The sequence below is a fragment of the Scomber japonicus genome, chromosome 1 (genome assembly GCF_027409825.1).
Source record: "Scomber japonicus isolate fScoJap1 chromosome 1, fScoJap1.pri, whole genome shotgun sequence".
NCBI classification, from domain to species: Eukaryota; Metazoa; Chordata; class Actinopteri; order Scombriformes; family Scombridae; genus Scomber; species Scomber japonicus.
In genome coordinates this window covers 16,816,117-16,830,073 of record NC_070578.1, presented here as the reverse complement: position 1 = coordinate 16,830,073, position 13,957 = coordinate 16,816,117, and the positions used below count along the sequence as shown (strand labels likewise).

The following is a 13,957-nucleotide window of genomic DNA, read 5'->3' as shown; positions in this document are numbered from 1 at the left end:
ACTGTTTGTGTGACACTGGCTCTGGTTGCTTCTCATTAAACTACTCACAATATTGTCAATTATTTTGGTATTATTTATTGTATCCATCAAAATGATGACTATACTGTACTTTGCTTTTAACTTAACATCAACCTGTTGAGAGCCTGGTGAACGAAAACCTGGCAAATGTATGTCATAATGATGTAATTAACATGTATTATTCTTGATTTTAACTGATTTTACTCATGTAAATACTATTGGTATAATGTGAATATGTCGTAGAGGAGGTGATTCAGACATTCAAAACTTCCATTTCTCACAGATGTGCCTTCATGTTATCAATCAGTTCTGTAATTAGATCACCAGTAGCTTTTATTGTTACTTCATCAACCTGTGTTCAACAGACTTGTTGTTAGTATAATTTCACTTGCAGCACCATACGAGGGAAACAGAGCCATTAGGAGGAACATGAGATGCCGACTTAAAAAAGGCTGCACAAAAAATGTAATGGCATCAGCTGAAAAAAGTTTCCCCTACATATGAAGTTACTGCACTGGAATTATGACTTCTTGCTTCAAAAAGTTTTAATTTAATTTGCTGCTGCCATCATACAAAATCATAACTTGCAATAAAGTATTTCTACCCAGCAACAACCATGTTCCTCTCACGTTAGCAACAGAGATCACGACTCAACGTGACGCAAAGCTTTGGGCTTGATTAAAAAGTTTGTGTCACATAGTCAGGATAGAGAAAAAGTTCAACGCTAACGCAAGCCTTGATCACCTTGCCCTTGATCTAGTGCTAAAAGGTAGAACTAATTTCTGCGTCCTTATATCATGTACAGACTTTTTACTGCTTTCACTCCTCTCTTGTCCTCTCTTCTCCTATTGGGCCATGATTTGGCTTATTGGACGCAAAATAAAAATATACCCTGTTAGCTGCCATGGCAGCAAATGAGCCGCCATGGCAACAAACGACTTCAGAGAACTTCCAGACAGTATTCAAGCCTTTTTATTGGATGGTTGGACTGCGGATCCGATTAAAGCACTCTGATAGGCCAACAGAGCTACTTGGCGGGTGCATCTACTTGGGGTGAAGGGGCTAAGTTGTGTGAAAGTGGGCAGTAATTAAAACCAAGCATAAAGCTGTCAATAGTAGCTTATGACCCAGTGTAATTAGCCTAATATGATTTCTCTCTCTGCACTGTGGTGTGCTAAACTGAACTGACTTATCGTCCTTGTGTACGCCTGAAACATGGCGAGAGAAAGAATTGGAGGCAGTACACAGGCAGATTAACAGTGAAATAAAAATAGAGCCAGTTAGAAAGAGAGGCAGGTGGGTAAGTGACTGATACATCGATAGATCAGCAGTCTGACAGATGAGAACATACAACTCAGTGCTTAAAAATTAAGAGCAATAGCAAGGAGAATAAAAATTTATACCATCACTTAATTCTCTCTCTCTGACACACAAAAGCGTTTACATGGACACACAAACACGAGGAGTACACACATACCACCACCTTGTCCACATACCCCAATCCCCCATTGGAGAATCCTCAGGGGACGTGTAGCGGTCACCATTAAAAGGTCTTTCCAATACAAGCTCTGTTACCAAGGGGGCTAACAGTTAATTCGATTGGCTGGCTGGTAATCAGGAAGTGGGGTGCTCTGAGGGCCCAGTGATTAATGGCTCTGTTGCCCGCTCGTCATCTCCCAAAGCTCCTCCCTCCCTCCCTCCTCCTGTCATAAATTAGGACCCTCGTAAATAAAGACGGCACCACAATCAAGCAAACTCAATCAATTACACAGGTTCTCTGGCCTCGGCTCGTACGACTGACAGGCAGGAATGCTAATGTTATTGTTGCTTCCAAAGGGCTAGCCTGTCAATTAGCGTATCAACACACAGCACAACAGCATGAATATGGACTGCACTATTTAACACCTGTCTGATTACATTGTGTTAGTGTGTGTGTGTGTGTGAGTGTGTGGACTTTTGGAAAACATTTCATTTTGAAAACAGGCTATATCCTCTACTATGGCACACACATCAGATTTCATCTCAAAATGAGTGTCATAAATCACAATAAAACATTTAATTCTGGTTCCACGTTCAATGCAGAGGACAAAAAGGTAAGCTTGCTTTTCTGGTAAACAGAATTTTTAGTTATAACATTGCTGCATATGGAGAACACATTTGCACCTTTTCTGTTTACTGTTCATCATTTCTTATATCCCAGTTCTACAGTACGATTACGATTATTGTAATTCTTATTTCTTCCTAAAATATTGGTGATATTACATTTGCTCTTTTTGGACAAATAATGTCTAACAGATGCAATACTTTTTCAAAACATGAGACTTTAAGCTCTTGCACCCCAACAAAGATTTTTATCTTTTTAGGTCAGACAGTGCTAAAGGTCAAATCGTTGTTGCGATGATGTATCACTTTGAAAGGACCAGGACAGCTGAGAAAATCAAAGCTGGATCAAAAGTATTGGTTTGCATTTTCTTTTTGATAGATTTTGATGAATATAATTTAAAATGTATTACTAGTTGCTGTAATGCTGCAAACAGACACACATATTAAAATTCACAGTGTATTATACCTGGTACTGATATACAGTATATGGCAGGAGTCCTTCATCTTTGCAAGTAGTGGAGACATTCCTGCAGATAGGTGTTGCTGGCTCACTTTTGTCAGTATCAGTGTTGTGGTCCAGTCTGCGGTACACCTCATAATACAGGATTTTACCATTTGGCTGAGCTGGAGGGGACCAGGTGAGCAGGAAGGTGGTCTGTAGGCCAGTGTGGGTGTCAAGTTGAAGGTCTAACAGTGGTGCACTCTGTCCAGCAGGGGGAGCCGCCACAGTGAGTACAGATGACCAGTCACTGGAGGAGCAGCCCAGCGCTGTGCAAGCCTCCACTCTTACCTCATACCTGCTCACAAACAGAAGCAAACATTTCTAAATGCAGTAATCAGTGATGTTTGTATAACCCATACATAGTTAAAATACTCAAGACATGTCTGACATCAATGGACAGTGAGATCTGAGCTCAGTTTCCACTACAAGATGTAGTCTGGAGAATATCTGTTGACATTTAACCAGATCCTGTGCAAACCATGCAGAAGTGTTTAGATAATATATAAATACTATCAACACTCAGTCACTCAGTCAGTCACTCACACACATAGCTGTCCATACACACTCTCACATTCATGCACACACATTTAGTCTTTGGTCTACCCTTCTGTCATTGTCTGAAAGAGAGTGATATATTACCCTGCTTAAAAGTTGGCTCCCTTTTCTGTTTTTCTAGTTTGCTTTTTCTCTGTTTCTTGCTTTGAACCGCCAGTCTTGATGTTGTCCTTTTGACAGCCTGTTTATTTTTCACCAAATCAAGATATTTGCATTTTGACAAGTGCATTAGTATCCTAATTTATTACACAGGCGTCATAAATATAGACTTTGACTTATCCATAAATGCCTCCATGTCTCCTGACAAAGAGTTGTTTTGACATTTCAGAGGACAAACTGCATGCTGATACGATTTTACACTACTTTTTGTAAGTTCCCTTTCAGTCTAATCCTTTTAAAAGATATGTAAAATGTTATTACTCATTTTGAAAGACTGCACTGATTGATTGTCATGATTAACTGAGAAGGGTGTAAAGTGAGCCTTGCTCTAGTATTAACTGACCTGTGGTATGACAGTCCCAGGGTTGTGCTGGTTTGTCAAGCTTCTACCACAATGTTTTCACTTACCAAGAGATGGCACTCTGTTCCCATCTGAACTTGCATTCTAATCTTGCATTCCTCCCCATATTTCCCTTCATTACAAAATTGACCACAAAGGAAAATAGGGAACTGTGTTGTTCAGCTTTTCTCCTAAATTACAAAATCTATATATGTACCTGCCTTTTACCTATATATAAATACATTAAGTGCATCCATAAAAAACATTTTCACCATTATACCATCAAAAGTTTACTCTGGTGGAGATCTGCTTTGACTGACCAGCTGTAAGGAGCCAGTCCATGTAGAGTGGTTTGTCGCTCAGAGAAGGTACTGTCCTCTGGAGTATATACAGTGGTGGTCATTCTGAGCCGGTCTGGATCTCGCTGATACACAGTGTAACTAACAATGTCTCCATTAGGACGGACTGGGGTACTCCACTCCACCTTCACCTGTAAAGGTTAAGAACACCCAGCATTGAAGACTTTTACAGGCAGTAGATCATTTCTCAAACATCTCGATTTTAGTTATATCACGATTCAGCTGTTACTTATACAGAATAATGCATAAAGGGCTGACCTGGGTGGGTCCCAGAGGCGACAAAGTGGGGAGACCGACACCAGAAGGAGCTGATGGGTGAGTTTTTGCTGTAGCTGCTGTGCTGCTCACTGTCCCCCTGCTGTTGTTGGCGCTTACAAAGTAGCTGTATTCCACACTTGGCAAAAGTGTAAAGTCGTGGTAATGAGTCTCTGCACCGACATAGATCACTTCACCATCTCTGCGGAGTTCATACCCTGTGATGATGCCATTAGGATGCTCTGGTGGTCCCCAGCTAACCTCCACTGACTCTGGGCCAGTGACCTTCAGAGGAAAAGTCAACGATCACATCAAATACTGATTATTTTACAAATATTGTATGTTACTCTGATTAATGGCAGTTGAAGATATTTTGTACCAAACTTGTACAGGAGGTGAAGTTAAAATGAGCCTTTTAGATGAGTGGCAAACTGACTTTAGTCAGTCTAGTATCCCTTGATTCATTCTGTAGACTAAGGTTTGATTCAAAGGCAAACATACACAAACAAACCTTCAGAGTCGGGGCAGATAGGTCAGTCGGAGGAGCCTCCTCAGTTACAGTGGACATTGTTGCACTGGAAGTGCATCCGCCATTGGTACAAGCTAGCAGGACCAGCTGATATGCAGTGTGAGGCTGCAGGTCTGACAGCTCTGTATTGAGGTTTGTCCCACGATAAACCTCTTGGCCATTCAGTTTCAGCACATATTCGGTCACCTCTCCATTCTGTGTCACTGGCTTACTCCAAGAAATGTTTAATATGTTGGATGTGATCATGCCTACTGTGGGAGCCCTCACTGTTGCAGGGGGAGCCTCTAAGGTTGTAATGTTTGTATAAGGGCTGGTGATACATCCCTCAGACGTACATGCTATGATGGCGTAGCTGTAGAAAAGAAAAGAAAAGAAAATAATGAAAGTTTATTAAAGTAATTTTCAAGTCTCCATAGGAAGCATTCAGCTTAGTTTATCTGATACCCAAAACAGTATGTCTGACGGCAAACAATACCTATATGTTGAAAAAGGCAGGAGATCTTCATCGGTGTAGCTGACGACAGTAGGATCAAAACTGAAGGAGAAACTGACGTTGTTTCTCTGAATCCTGTAAGACTGAAGTACACCGTTGGGCTCCAAAGGAGGAGTCCAGGACACCAACACTTCACTAGGTCGGCCTGGGGAGTGACTCACGGTTGGAGATGCTAGGCCGCGGGGGGGGGCCTGTTTGGTTGTAATGGTCACCCAGGGGCTGCGGGTGTGGCCAGCGGGGTTGTGAGTACGGATACTGAACTCGTACTGTGTCCAGGGACGCAGACCAGTCACTGAGTAGGAGAAAGTGTCATTTTGTCGTGGAGATGTTTCTCGGAACAGCACCTGTTGGAGACAGTGATGGACTGTTGAGGGTGATCTTGTAAAGAACACATTTGTGACACAATTTTCATTTGATAATTCCTAATAAGATTAAAACCAAGATAGGCCTATACATAGCCGGGTAAAATGTGTTGAATTTTTACATGTAGATATTTTTATTTTTAAAACATGTTTAAAAACTATGAGTTAGAGTGACAAGAACATAAAGAAGCCATGATGTACATCAGCCTTTTGGACAAATAGGCAAGATGAACGTTATCTTAGGAATAGCTGCTTGTATCTTGACAGTATCTTTAGTTTCACATACTTTTTCTCTTTCAGTCTCCTCTTCATTACTTCTTCCTCTCTCCACCTCCTCCAGACTCCTTCCAAGTAAGAAATACTCTCTGATTGGCCCGTTTGGTTGGGTGGGAGGTCCCCAGGTAAGTGACACATGTTCTGAACCAATGAGGATTGGTCTGGGAGGGGGCTGTGAAGCAGGTGGGGCTGCAGCAGTGGTGACATGCTGAGGGGGAGTGCGTGTGCACCCTGCTGAGGTACAGGCTTCAAGAGTCAAAGTATAAGTGGTCCACGGCTCCAAACGACGAAACAGGAAGTTGCGTGATAGCCCACTGAACTCCAGGTTCCCCTCACTGTACAAGTTATACATCTGGAAAGGAGGAAAAAGTATGGGGTAATATGTGTATGCTTGACTTTACTGAGTTAAGGTGAAGGCCTATTGCTGTGCAAATAGTTTAGCACAGAATGCATGTTAAGTATGTGGATGGATGAACAAATGAATTGCTTAATTCAATTACAAAAGAGAATTGATTTTTTTTAATAGTGTGTGAGTGTACTTATGAGTGTACTTGGGCTTTAAAGAGTGTGTCAACTATGCAAGAATCATTTGTTTAGAAGCACCCTGACTTGCTTCACCTGCTCAGTGCTGTACGTGCACTTAGGTATGCATTCTGTGTTTTTGTTGTGTATTGTATGTACCGTGATGACTCCATTTGGAACATTTGGCTGATCCCAGCTCAGTAGTAACGACCTCCCCTGCTCTCTCTGCTCCACTGTAAAGTTAGCCAGTCCAGCAGGAGAAGCCTCCAGGGTCTTAGTGCCTGTCCATGGACTAGACACACTGCCTGTAGAGTTACAAAACATCTAGACTCAATGAAGCGATTCAGTGGTTTGTGCAACCAGTAATTATCAAGCATATTTTATATGAGGTACTGATAATAATCAACCCACCTGCTTCATTGACAGCTTCCACTCGTAGCGAATAGTCACTGAGAGGCTCAAGACCATAGACTGTTGCTTCTAGGACAGAACCCTGAAATAAAGAGAGTCCAGTGAATGATATACAGAGAGATGGAATAAGTACAAGTGCAGAGAAGTAAGAAAAGGAAAGGGAAAAAGTGCAAGAAAGTTGGACAGAGATGAGAGAGAGGTGGTTGTGGGAAGGATGATACAGAGAAGAGAAAAGAGGGGAAATGACTGGGCAGGAGTTAAAAGAAAAAATAATGATGGTGGAAAGGGACACAGGGAAGAGGGTAGTACAGAATACTACAACAAGAGAAGGGAGCGACATGAAATTAGTTACACACACAAACCATTGATGAATAAAAAAACTGTACATTACTCATTAAAATGGGGAATGAAAAGCTATACTGAAACAATGGCAAGCTAAGATGACATGACATGGGATTTGTGATATCAACATTTCAACATACTGGCTCTGCCACAGCGAAGTAAGTAGACACCAGAGAAGTGGCAGAGACAGAGAGAGACTGGCAGGCAAACTGCCGTCCCTTATGGGTGAATTCAAAGCTTGCAGATTGAGTGTTTATGTCACACATGAACTCTTTCATATCACAATCACACACACACAAATACAAACACACAGAGACGCAGGCACAGTGAGTCTGCCAGTAGCTTTAGGCAGTGGGACCCAGCCCAGCACCCTGGCAGACACAGGGACAGTGTGTATGTGTGTGATACAGTGGGAACACCATTTACTAATTGATAAGAGACACACTGTTGTTTCAAAAGGCTCTGGCATGCGATGACATGGTAGTTAGGGAGTAGCAGGCTCCAGGATGTAGCATTGCCTGTTTGTTTGTTTGTTTGTTTATGACTGTGAGCTTTAAAGCAACAAAAACTGTGCACCAAAACTATGGAATTCCCTACCGAAGGATTTGAGAGATGCAAGCTCTGTGAACATTTTTTTAAACGTCAATGGAAAATGTATTTATTCAACATTACTTTTAACTGTCACTCTTTCTTTGTTTTATTTTTATTTTTTACACATTTTATTGTATTTATACTGTCCCTTGTATTATTTCTATCTTTAATGTATTCCGCTGTTCTTAGCATAGCCGTTGTTGCTATTTGCTGCCTCCTTTGTTTCTTATTAATTTGCTTGGTTTTAATGCTCAGTATTTGCAGTATTTGTTTTAATTTGCCCATTTTTATTTTTTTCGCTTCTTTTTTCACTTTACTGTAAAGCACTTTGAGCTACATGCACTGCGTGAAAGGTGTTATATAAATAAATGTTTTCATTATTATTATTATTCTTATTTAAAGCAACGTGTGTGTGTGTGTGTGTGTGTGTGTGTGTGTGTGTATGTGAGCACATTTGTGTCAATGTACAACAAATGAGGATATATTTTTTCATGTGTTGAGTCTGCATTTTTTTAAACTGTCTGTTCAGGTCTGTATGCACTCACATAAGCAAGCATATGTAAAGAGATTAACTGGTAACCCACTTCAATGCAGCGGCAAGAGGATCAAAAAGGCTCAAATTCAAACTGAATCAAATGAAAACCCTGACAAATCACCGTAGCGTGGCACCAAGGATGAACTGTCTGAACAACAACCAGAATGCATGTATTCACAGTTTTCATGTCTGGGAGCCAACGTGTTTTTCATCCACAGTAAAATAGGATTAATAAGCCCCTAGACACCTAGACACAAGCTAAATCCTCCTGCAAATCACAGCACTTCTCAGTGGTGAGAGGGAGGGAGGGACGTGAAAAAGAGGGACACGGGCTGGAGAAAGGGATGAAGGGAGGGAGGAATAAAGACCAAAAAAAGAGAAGGGATTGGAATGAAATGAAGTATAAGTTATAAGATAAAGAACAGAGAAAAGAGGGATACAAAATGTAAAAGGTAAGTAAGTAAATAACTGATGAAGGAAATAAAAAAGGAGAGAGACAAAGAGGAAGAAAAAGAGTATGACGTAGAAAGATTAAGTGAATGGGTGAAAAGAGAAAGTGAATGTGGGAGAGAAAAAAAAGATAGATGTTACAAAAGGGAGAGACAGATTAAGTGAGCGAGAATGAGAGATCTCTCTACCTTAAAAGCCAGTGAAATATGTGAGGCATGTGGCCTATAAAGCGGTTAACATATGCACATTGTCAATAGCAGCATCTGGCGCTGGCAGCTTTTATAGGAGCATGGAGACTCTGCTACACGCCTCTAGATGGCAATACATTCAAACACTTTATCACTGAAACACACCACATTAACAGCCTCCTCGCTACATCACACACACACACACACACACACACACACACACACACACACACACACACACACACACAGACACACACGCACGCACACACACACACACACAATCAAGCAATATGAAATTCACCACATCAGCCTGCTAACTGCACATACACAGAGGCTCGCAGACATGCAGTAATCAAACGGTGAAACACTGAAACACACTACTATTACATTACATTAACAGCTCCCTCAATAACTATTTCTCTCTCATACATACATATGTGCACAGTCTCAAACACACACAAAACAAACACTTTCAGAAATTAACAGTATCCTATATTTTACCGTGCAGCTGTCGCCAAGTAGGCTACTTGCTCATGGGGGGAATATTGGGTTTCTGTAAATTAAAGAGTACGGTCCAGACCTGGTCTATGTGAAGAGTGCCCTGAGATAACTGTTGTGATTTTGCACTATAGAAATAAAATTGACTATAACACACTGATTAAGGATTGCAAAGGTGAATACTTGCACACAAAACATCCAGAACAATAATGACAAAAATACCCAATTATTCCAAATGTGAAGGTAAACAAAGTTGAGTAAAGAAAACACTTAAGACCACACAGTTGAAACTGTATTTCACAACCTATTTGTAATTTGAAGAGGGTTTCTGTCATGTATTTGCCAATACATGCATACATATAGCATCTGACGTTGATTAAACAGTTACTGTAGTTATTAAATTGTTGTTTTTATTTTCAAACCAATTTTGGGGATAAAGTTATATAGAAATTTGGCATGAAGTATTGAAGATTTCATGTTCATTCACTGCTATAGCATCAGCAAAGTTAGAATGGTGGATGTTGTCAACAGCTATGGCAGCAAAAAACTGAATTTGATATACAGTATTTTTCTGTGAAGCCTCTTATAAAAAATGGCCGACCTATGAAGACCACATGAACAGCTACAATATATGAAAGGAAAAGGTTACAGTCAACCTAAAAATCAATGTGCATGAGCATATGCATATGTGTGAGAATGATCAAAGTCGGTAGTTAATCATGCCAAATGCAAAAGAACAGACAGAGAGCACGAAGTCAAGAGGGGAAAGGGGGGGGGGGGACAAGAGAGATTTGCACAGATATGGAGGAGAGAAAGTGTAAACAAGACAGTGAGAGTAAAGCAGACAATGATAGGGAATGAAGAGAAGAGACAAGAAGAGGTCTTGCTAATTTATACATTAAAGAGTCCTCAGATCTTAGATGGTTCAACACAAGTTAACATCGAAGGCAAGGAAGCAATCTATTCAATCTTTTATTTCTTCAATCTGTCTTCTCTTTGGTGTGTGAGCTGAGCTACAGCAGGGGGCCTCTGGACAGTGTGTGTTTTCCGCCTGTGGTGCCTATCTAAGAGGGTCAGTGTGTATATGAGTCTCTTGAACCTTGCACACGGTATCCCTATAAATGTGTGTATGTGTACGTATTTGTGTGTATCCTAACCACACCAACATCTGCATGCATCTTGTTTTGTACTCATTTGTCCCCAGAAGTGTGTGTGATATTCAGGTGGAGAGGCATGGTGCGGCCGGGGGGACAGTGTGTGATACTAATTAAGAATAACCATGTGTATTTGTCAAAAGAATTATGCTGATTATCTCACAAAGGCCCGAGCACTGGGCCCCGCAGAGAGACAGAGAGACGGACCAACATTAGCATATGGCTACACACACGCACACTCTTTCTCTGTGTCTCTCTCTCACACACACACACACACACACACAAGCACGCACGCACGCACGCACGCACACACACACACACACACACACACACACACACACACACACACACACACACACACACACACACACACACACACACACACACACGCACACACAGACACACAGACACACACAGGTAAGTAAAGCGACTGCCTTAGAACATACATGAAAGAGCCATGTCTAATGATAGGTGAATGGGGTCCAACTGGTCTGCCTCAGGGATGTTTCTCTCCACAGGCCTCCTCAGCCCTCTCTGCTCAGTCATATTAAGTCCTGGAGAGATAATAAAGCACGGTGCTGTTTCACCTTTTCTTACAGTATGTGTCTTAGTTCTTTGGGTGTGGTAAAACATGCTCTGATCATGTGTGATTCAGTTCAATTCAGCTGACTTCAATTCAGCTCAATTCAATTCAATTCAACTCAACTCAATTCAATTCAATTCAGTTCAATTCAACTCAACCCAACCCTGTAGTCCAGTCTATTAGTACAAGCTGTGCCCTGACCAGTGCTGTGAGAGCAGTAATTGTTTTCGGAGGTTTCTGAGGTGAGCCAGAGCACCACACGCTGCTCTCTCATGCCCCATGCCAAGCTCGCAAGCCAAGTTTGTGTGTGTGTGTGTGTATGTATTCTATGTGTGCATGCCTAATTCAATGCTGCTGGAACAATTGCCCTGTGTCTGTTTGTAAATGCCCTGCATGGGTGTCCCTGCTAGTCAGTGTGCGTTAGACAAACCCTGACACATGCAGACGTCCGTGCGACACACACACACACACACACACACACACACACACACACACACACACACACACACACACACACACACACACACACACACACACACACACACACTCAGAGTGCCATTAGGCATGTGTTTTGTCTGTGGCCAGCACAGAAGTAGAGAGGGACTGCAGGGGTCTGGAACAGGCATGCCCACTTCACACCGACAGCCATGATTGGCTTTGGCGGCTCCAGACCCCAGGAACAGCATATTTGGTGTGTACATATGCATCTGTGTGTGTGTGCATTTGTATGAGTGTTTGTGTGTGTGATACGTGGCCAAAGACCAAACAACAAATTCTGGTAACAGAGGTATGGCATGCTTAAAATCCACAAAGATATCTCCAGAAAATGAAATGAGCAAGCAAATGTCTATTTAAAAAAAAAAGAAGGGCATACCAATATGAAAACATTCATAAAAGGTATTATATATCAGGTCTGCGAGTTGTAATTCCTTACAAGTTAGTTAAAAAAAATGATCAAAAGTCGAGGGGGAGGAAAAATTATTATTCCCTTGAATTCACTATGAAGGGCTGAACTGATATTATATTATGAAAACCCTCTATCTGTATTTTGGCATTGTAAGGTCACATTAAAACTGGTGTGGAGTTTGGGGTTTTCTTTTTTTTAACGTTTTCATCTAACTGTTTTGAGGATAACCAAAATAATATACTGTGCTGTATGAGCCATAATCAAAGGTATACAGCCCTTTCTTTGAAGTAATTCAACTGTATTGAGAGTTGTTCCTCCAAAAAGGAGACAAATAATTTCTTCTATGGCATCCCTGTCATCTTTAATACCTTTGCCACCAGTCAATCAGCTTAAAATACAAACACAAAGACTCTGCATTCATGTCCAGGCTGTGAGACTGCATCAGACAAAGCTGGCAGGAACGTCTCCTGCAAACCGACTATGGTCAGAAGTATAGCCCACTTCCAAAACAAACACTTGACAAGGATTCAGTTTCAAGTTTACTCACACACACACACACACACACACACACACACACACACACACACACACACACACACACACACACACACACACACACACACACACACACACACAATCTCTCTCTTTCTCTTAAACACACTCACACACATACACAGCATTCCTTTAAAGTGATGACCATTGTATCGTGGTTGCAGCACTAAACACCCATTAAGACAAGTGGAGAGCACTACACTAGATGGTGTGGCCTTTTCGTCGACAGACACACAATAACACACAACCTGTCATTACTGAGAGAAAGAGAGAGGGAGCAAGAGGAAGTAGGAGAATAAAAACTCTTGAAAAAAAATCACTTGAAAGAGTGAGAGGGAGATAGAAGAGGAGGGGATAGGTGGTAAGACTGAATAACGTAAAAACTGTAATTTGAGGCAGAGGAAGAGAAAACCCAGATGGAAATGTAGCGATGAAGGGAGGAATGAGAAGTATGAAGCTACAGAAGGAGGAGTTGTGAAAAAGATGAGGATACAGAGACAACGATTGCAGTGAGGAGAGGAGGGAGTGTTGCAGCGTGATTATTTGGCTGTTTATGCAGAATGCTGAGAGCCCTCCAATCAGAGTTGGAAACCTCTAACTAAGGGGTCTAATAGGCCGAGGGCCTAATGAACTCTGCATTCAGTCTCCTTATCCTCTCCTCTAATCCTTCCTTCCTCTCTTCCCCTGTCTCCTCCTCCCATCTCAACCTCCTCATCCCACTCTCCTCACCCTTTGTGCGCTCAGCTATGCATTTCTACCTTTCTCCTCCACTCCTTTGTCTCCCCCATTTGTTAAAGGGTGTCACTGAGTGCAAGGGCAAAGCCTCGTCATTCCTATTCCTCTGACCACCCTCTATCCCTGCACACTCTTCTGTGGCTAAGCAATGCAAAGAGGAAAACTGAAGAGAAAGTCAGAGAGGGTTAAAATCAACAAGTGAGAGAGTAAAGCTGTTTTCCAAACTCAAAATGCATAATAATAATTCAAAAACATCTAAATGAAAACTGTAATGGCTGAGAGACTTTAAAGGACTACAACTTAACAAAACATGGACATTGATAACACATGTGAAATACAGAGATCTGCTGGATATACTGAAAACACAAGCAAATAGTACAGAGACGATGCAAGTCCAACACAACAACATTTTTCAGGGGACACATTTTACTCTGTTTTTCTATATTTTTGAAGGTATTGGTACACCTAGTACACCTAGCATCAGTCTTTCACTAATTACTAGTATGCTTATCAGTTTGTTGTGTTCTTCCTGTGACCT

General features: G+C 41.4%; 1 protein-coding gene across 1 annotated transcript in view; it reads right to left on the bottom strand.

Annotated features, from left to right (window-relative positions):
* ush2a (Usher syndrome 2A (autosomal recessive, mild)) overlaps positions 1–13,957 on the bottom strand; it is a 208,947-nt gene that overhangs the window by 9,738 nt on the left and 185,252 nt on the right. The window contains exons 75-82 of the mRNA XM_053317023.1: positions 6,885–6,966; positions 6,633–6,778; positions 5,962–6,303; positions 5,296–5,657; positions 4,803–5,172; positions 4,295–4,576; positions 3,998–4,167; positions 2,588–2,918 (exon numbers count right to left, since the gene is read on the bottom strand). Of these exons, the coding sequence (XP_053172998.1) occupies positions 2,588–2,918; positions 3,998–4,167; positions 4,295–4,576; positions 4,803–5,172; positions 5,296–5,657; positions 5,962–6,303; positions 6,633–6,778; positions 6,885–6,966 (2,085 nt within the window). The remainder of the gene's footprint in view (positions 1–2,587; positions 2,919–3,997; positions 4,168–4,294; positions 4,577–4,802; positions 5,173–5,295; positions 5,658–5,961; positions 6,304–6,632; positions 6,779–6,884; positions 6,967–13,957) is intronic.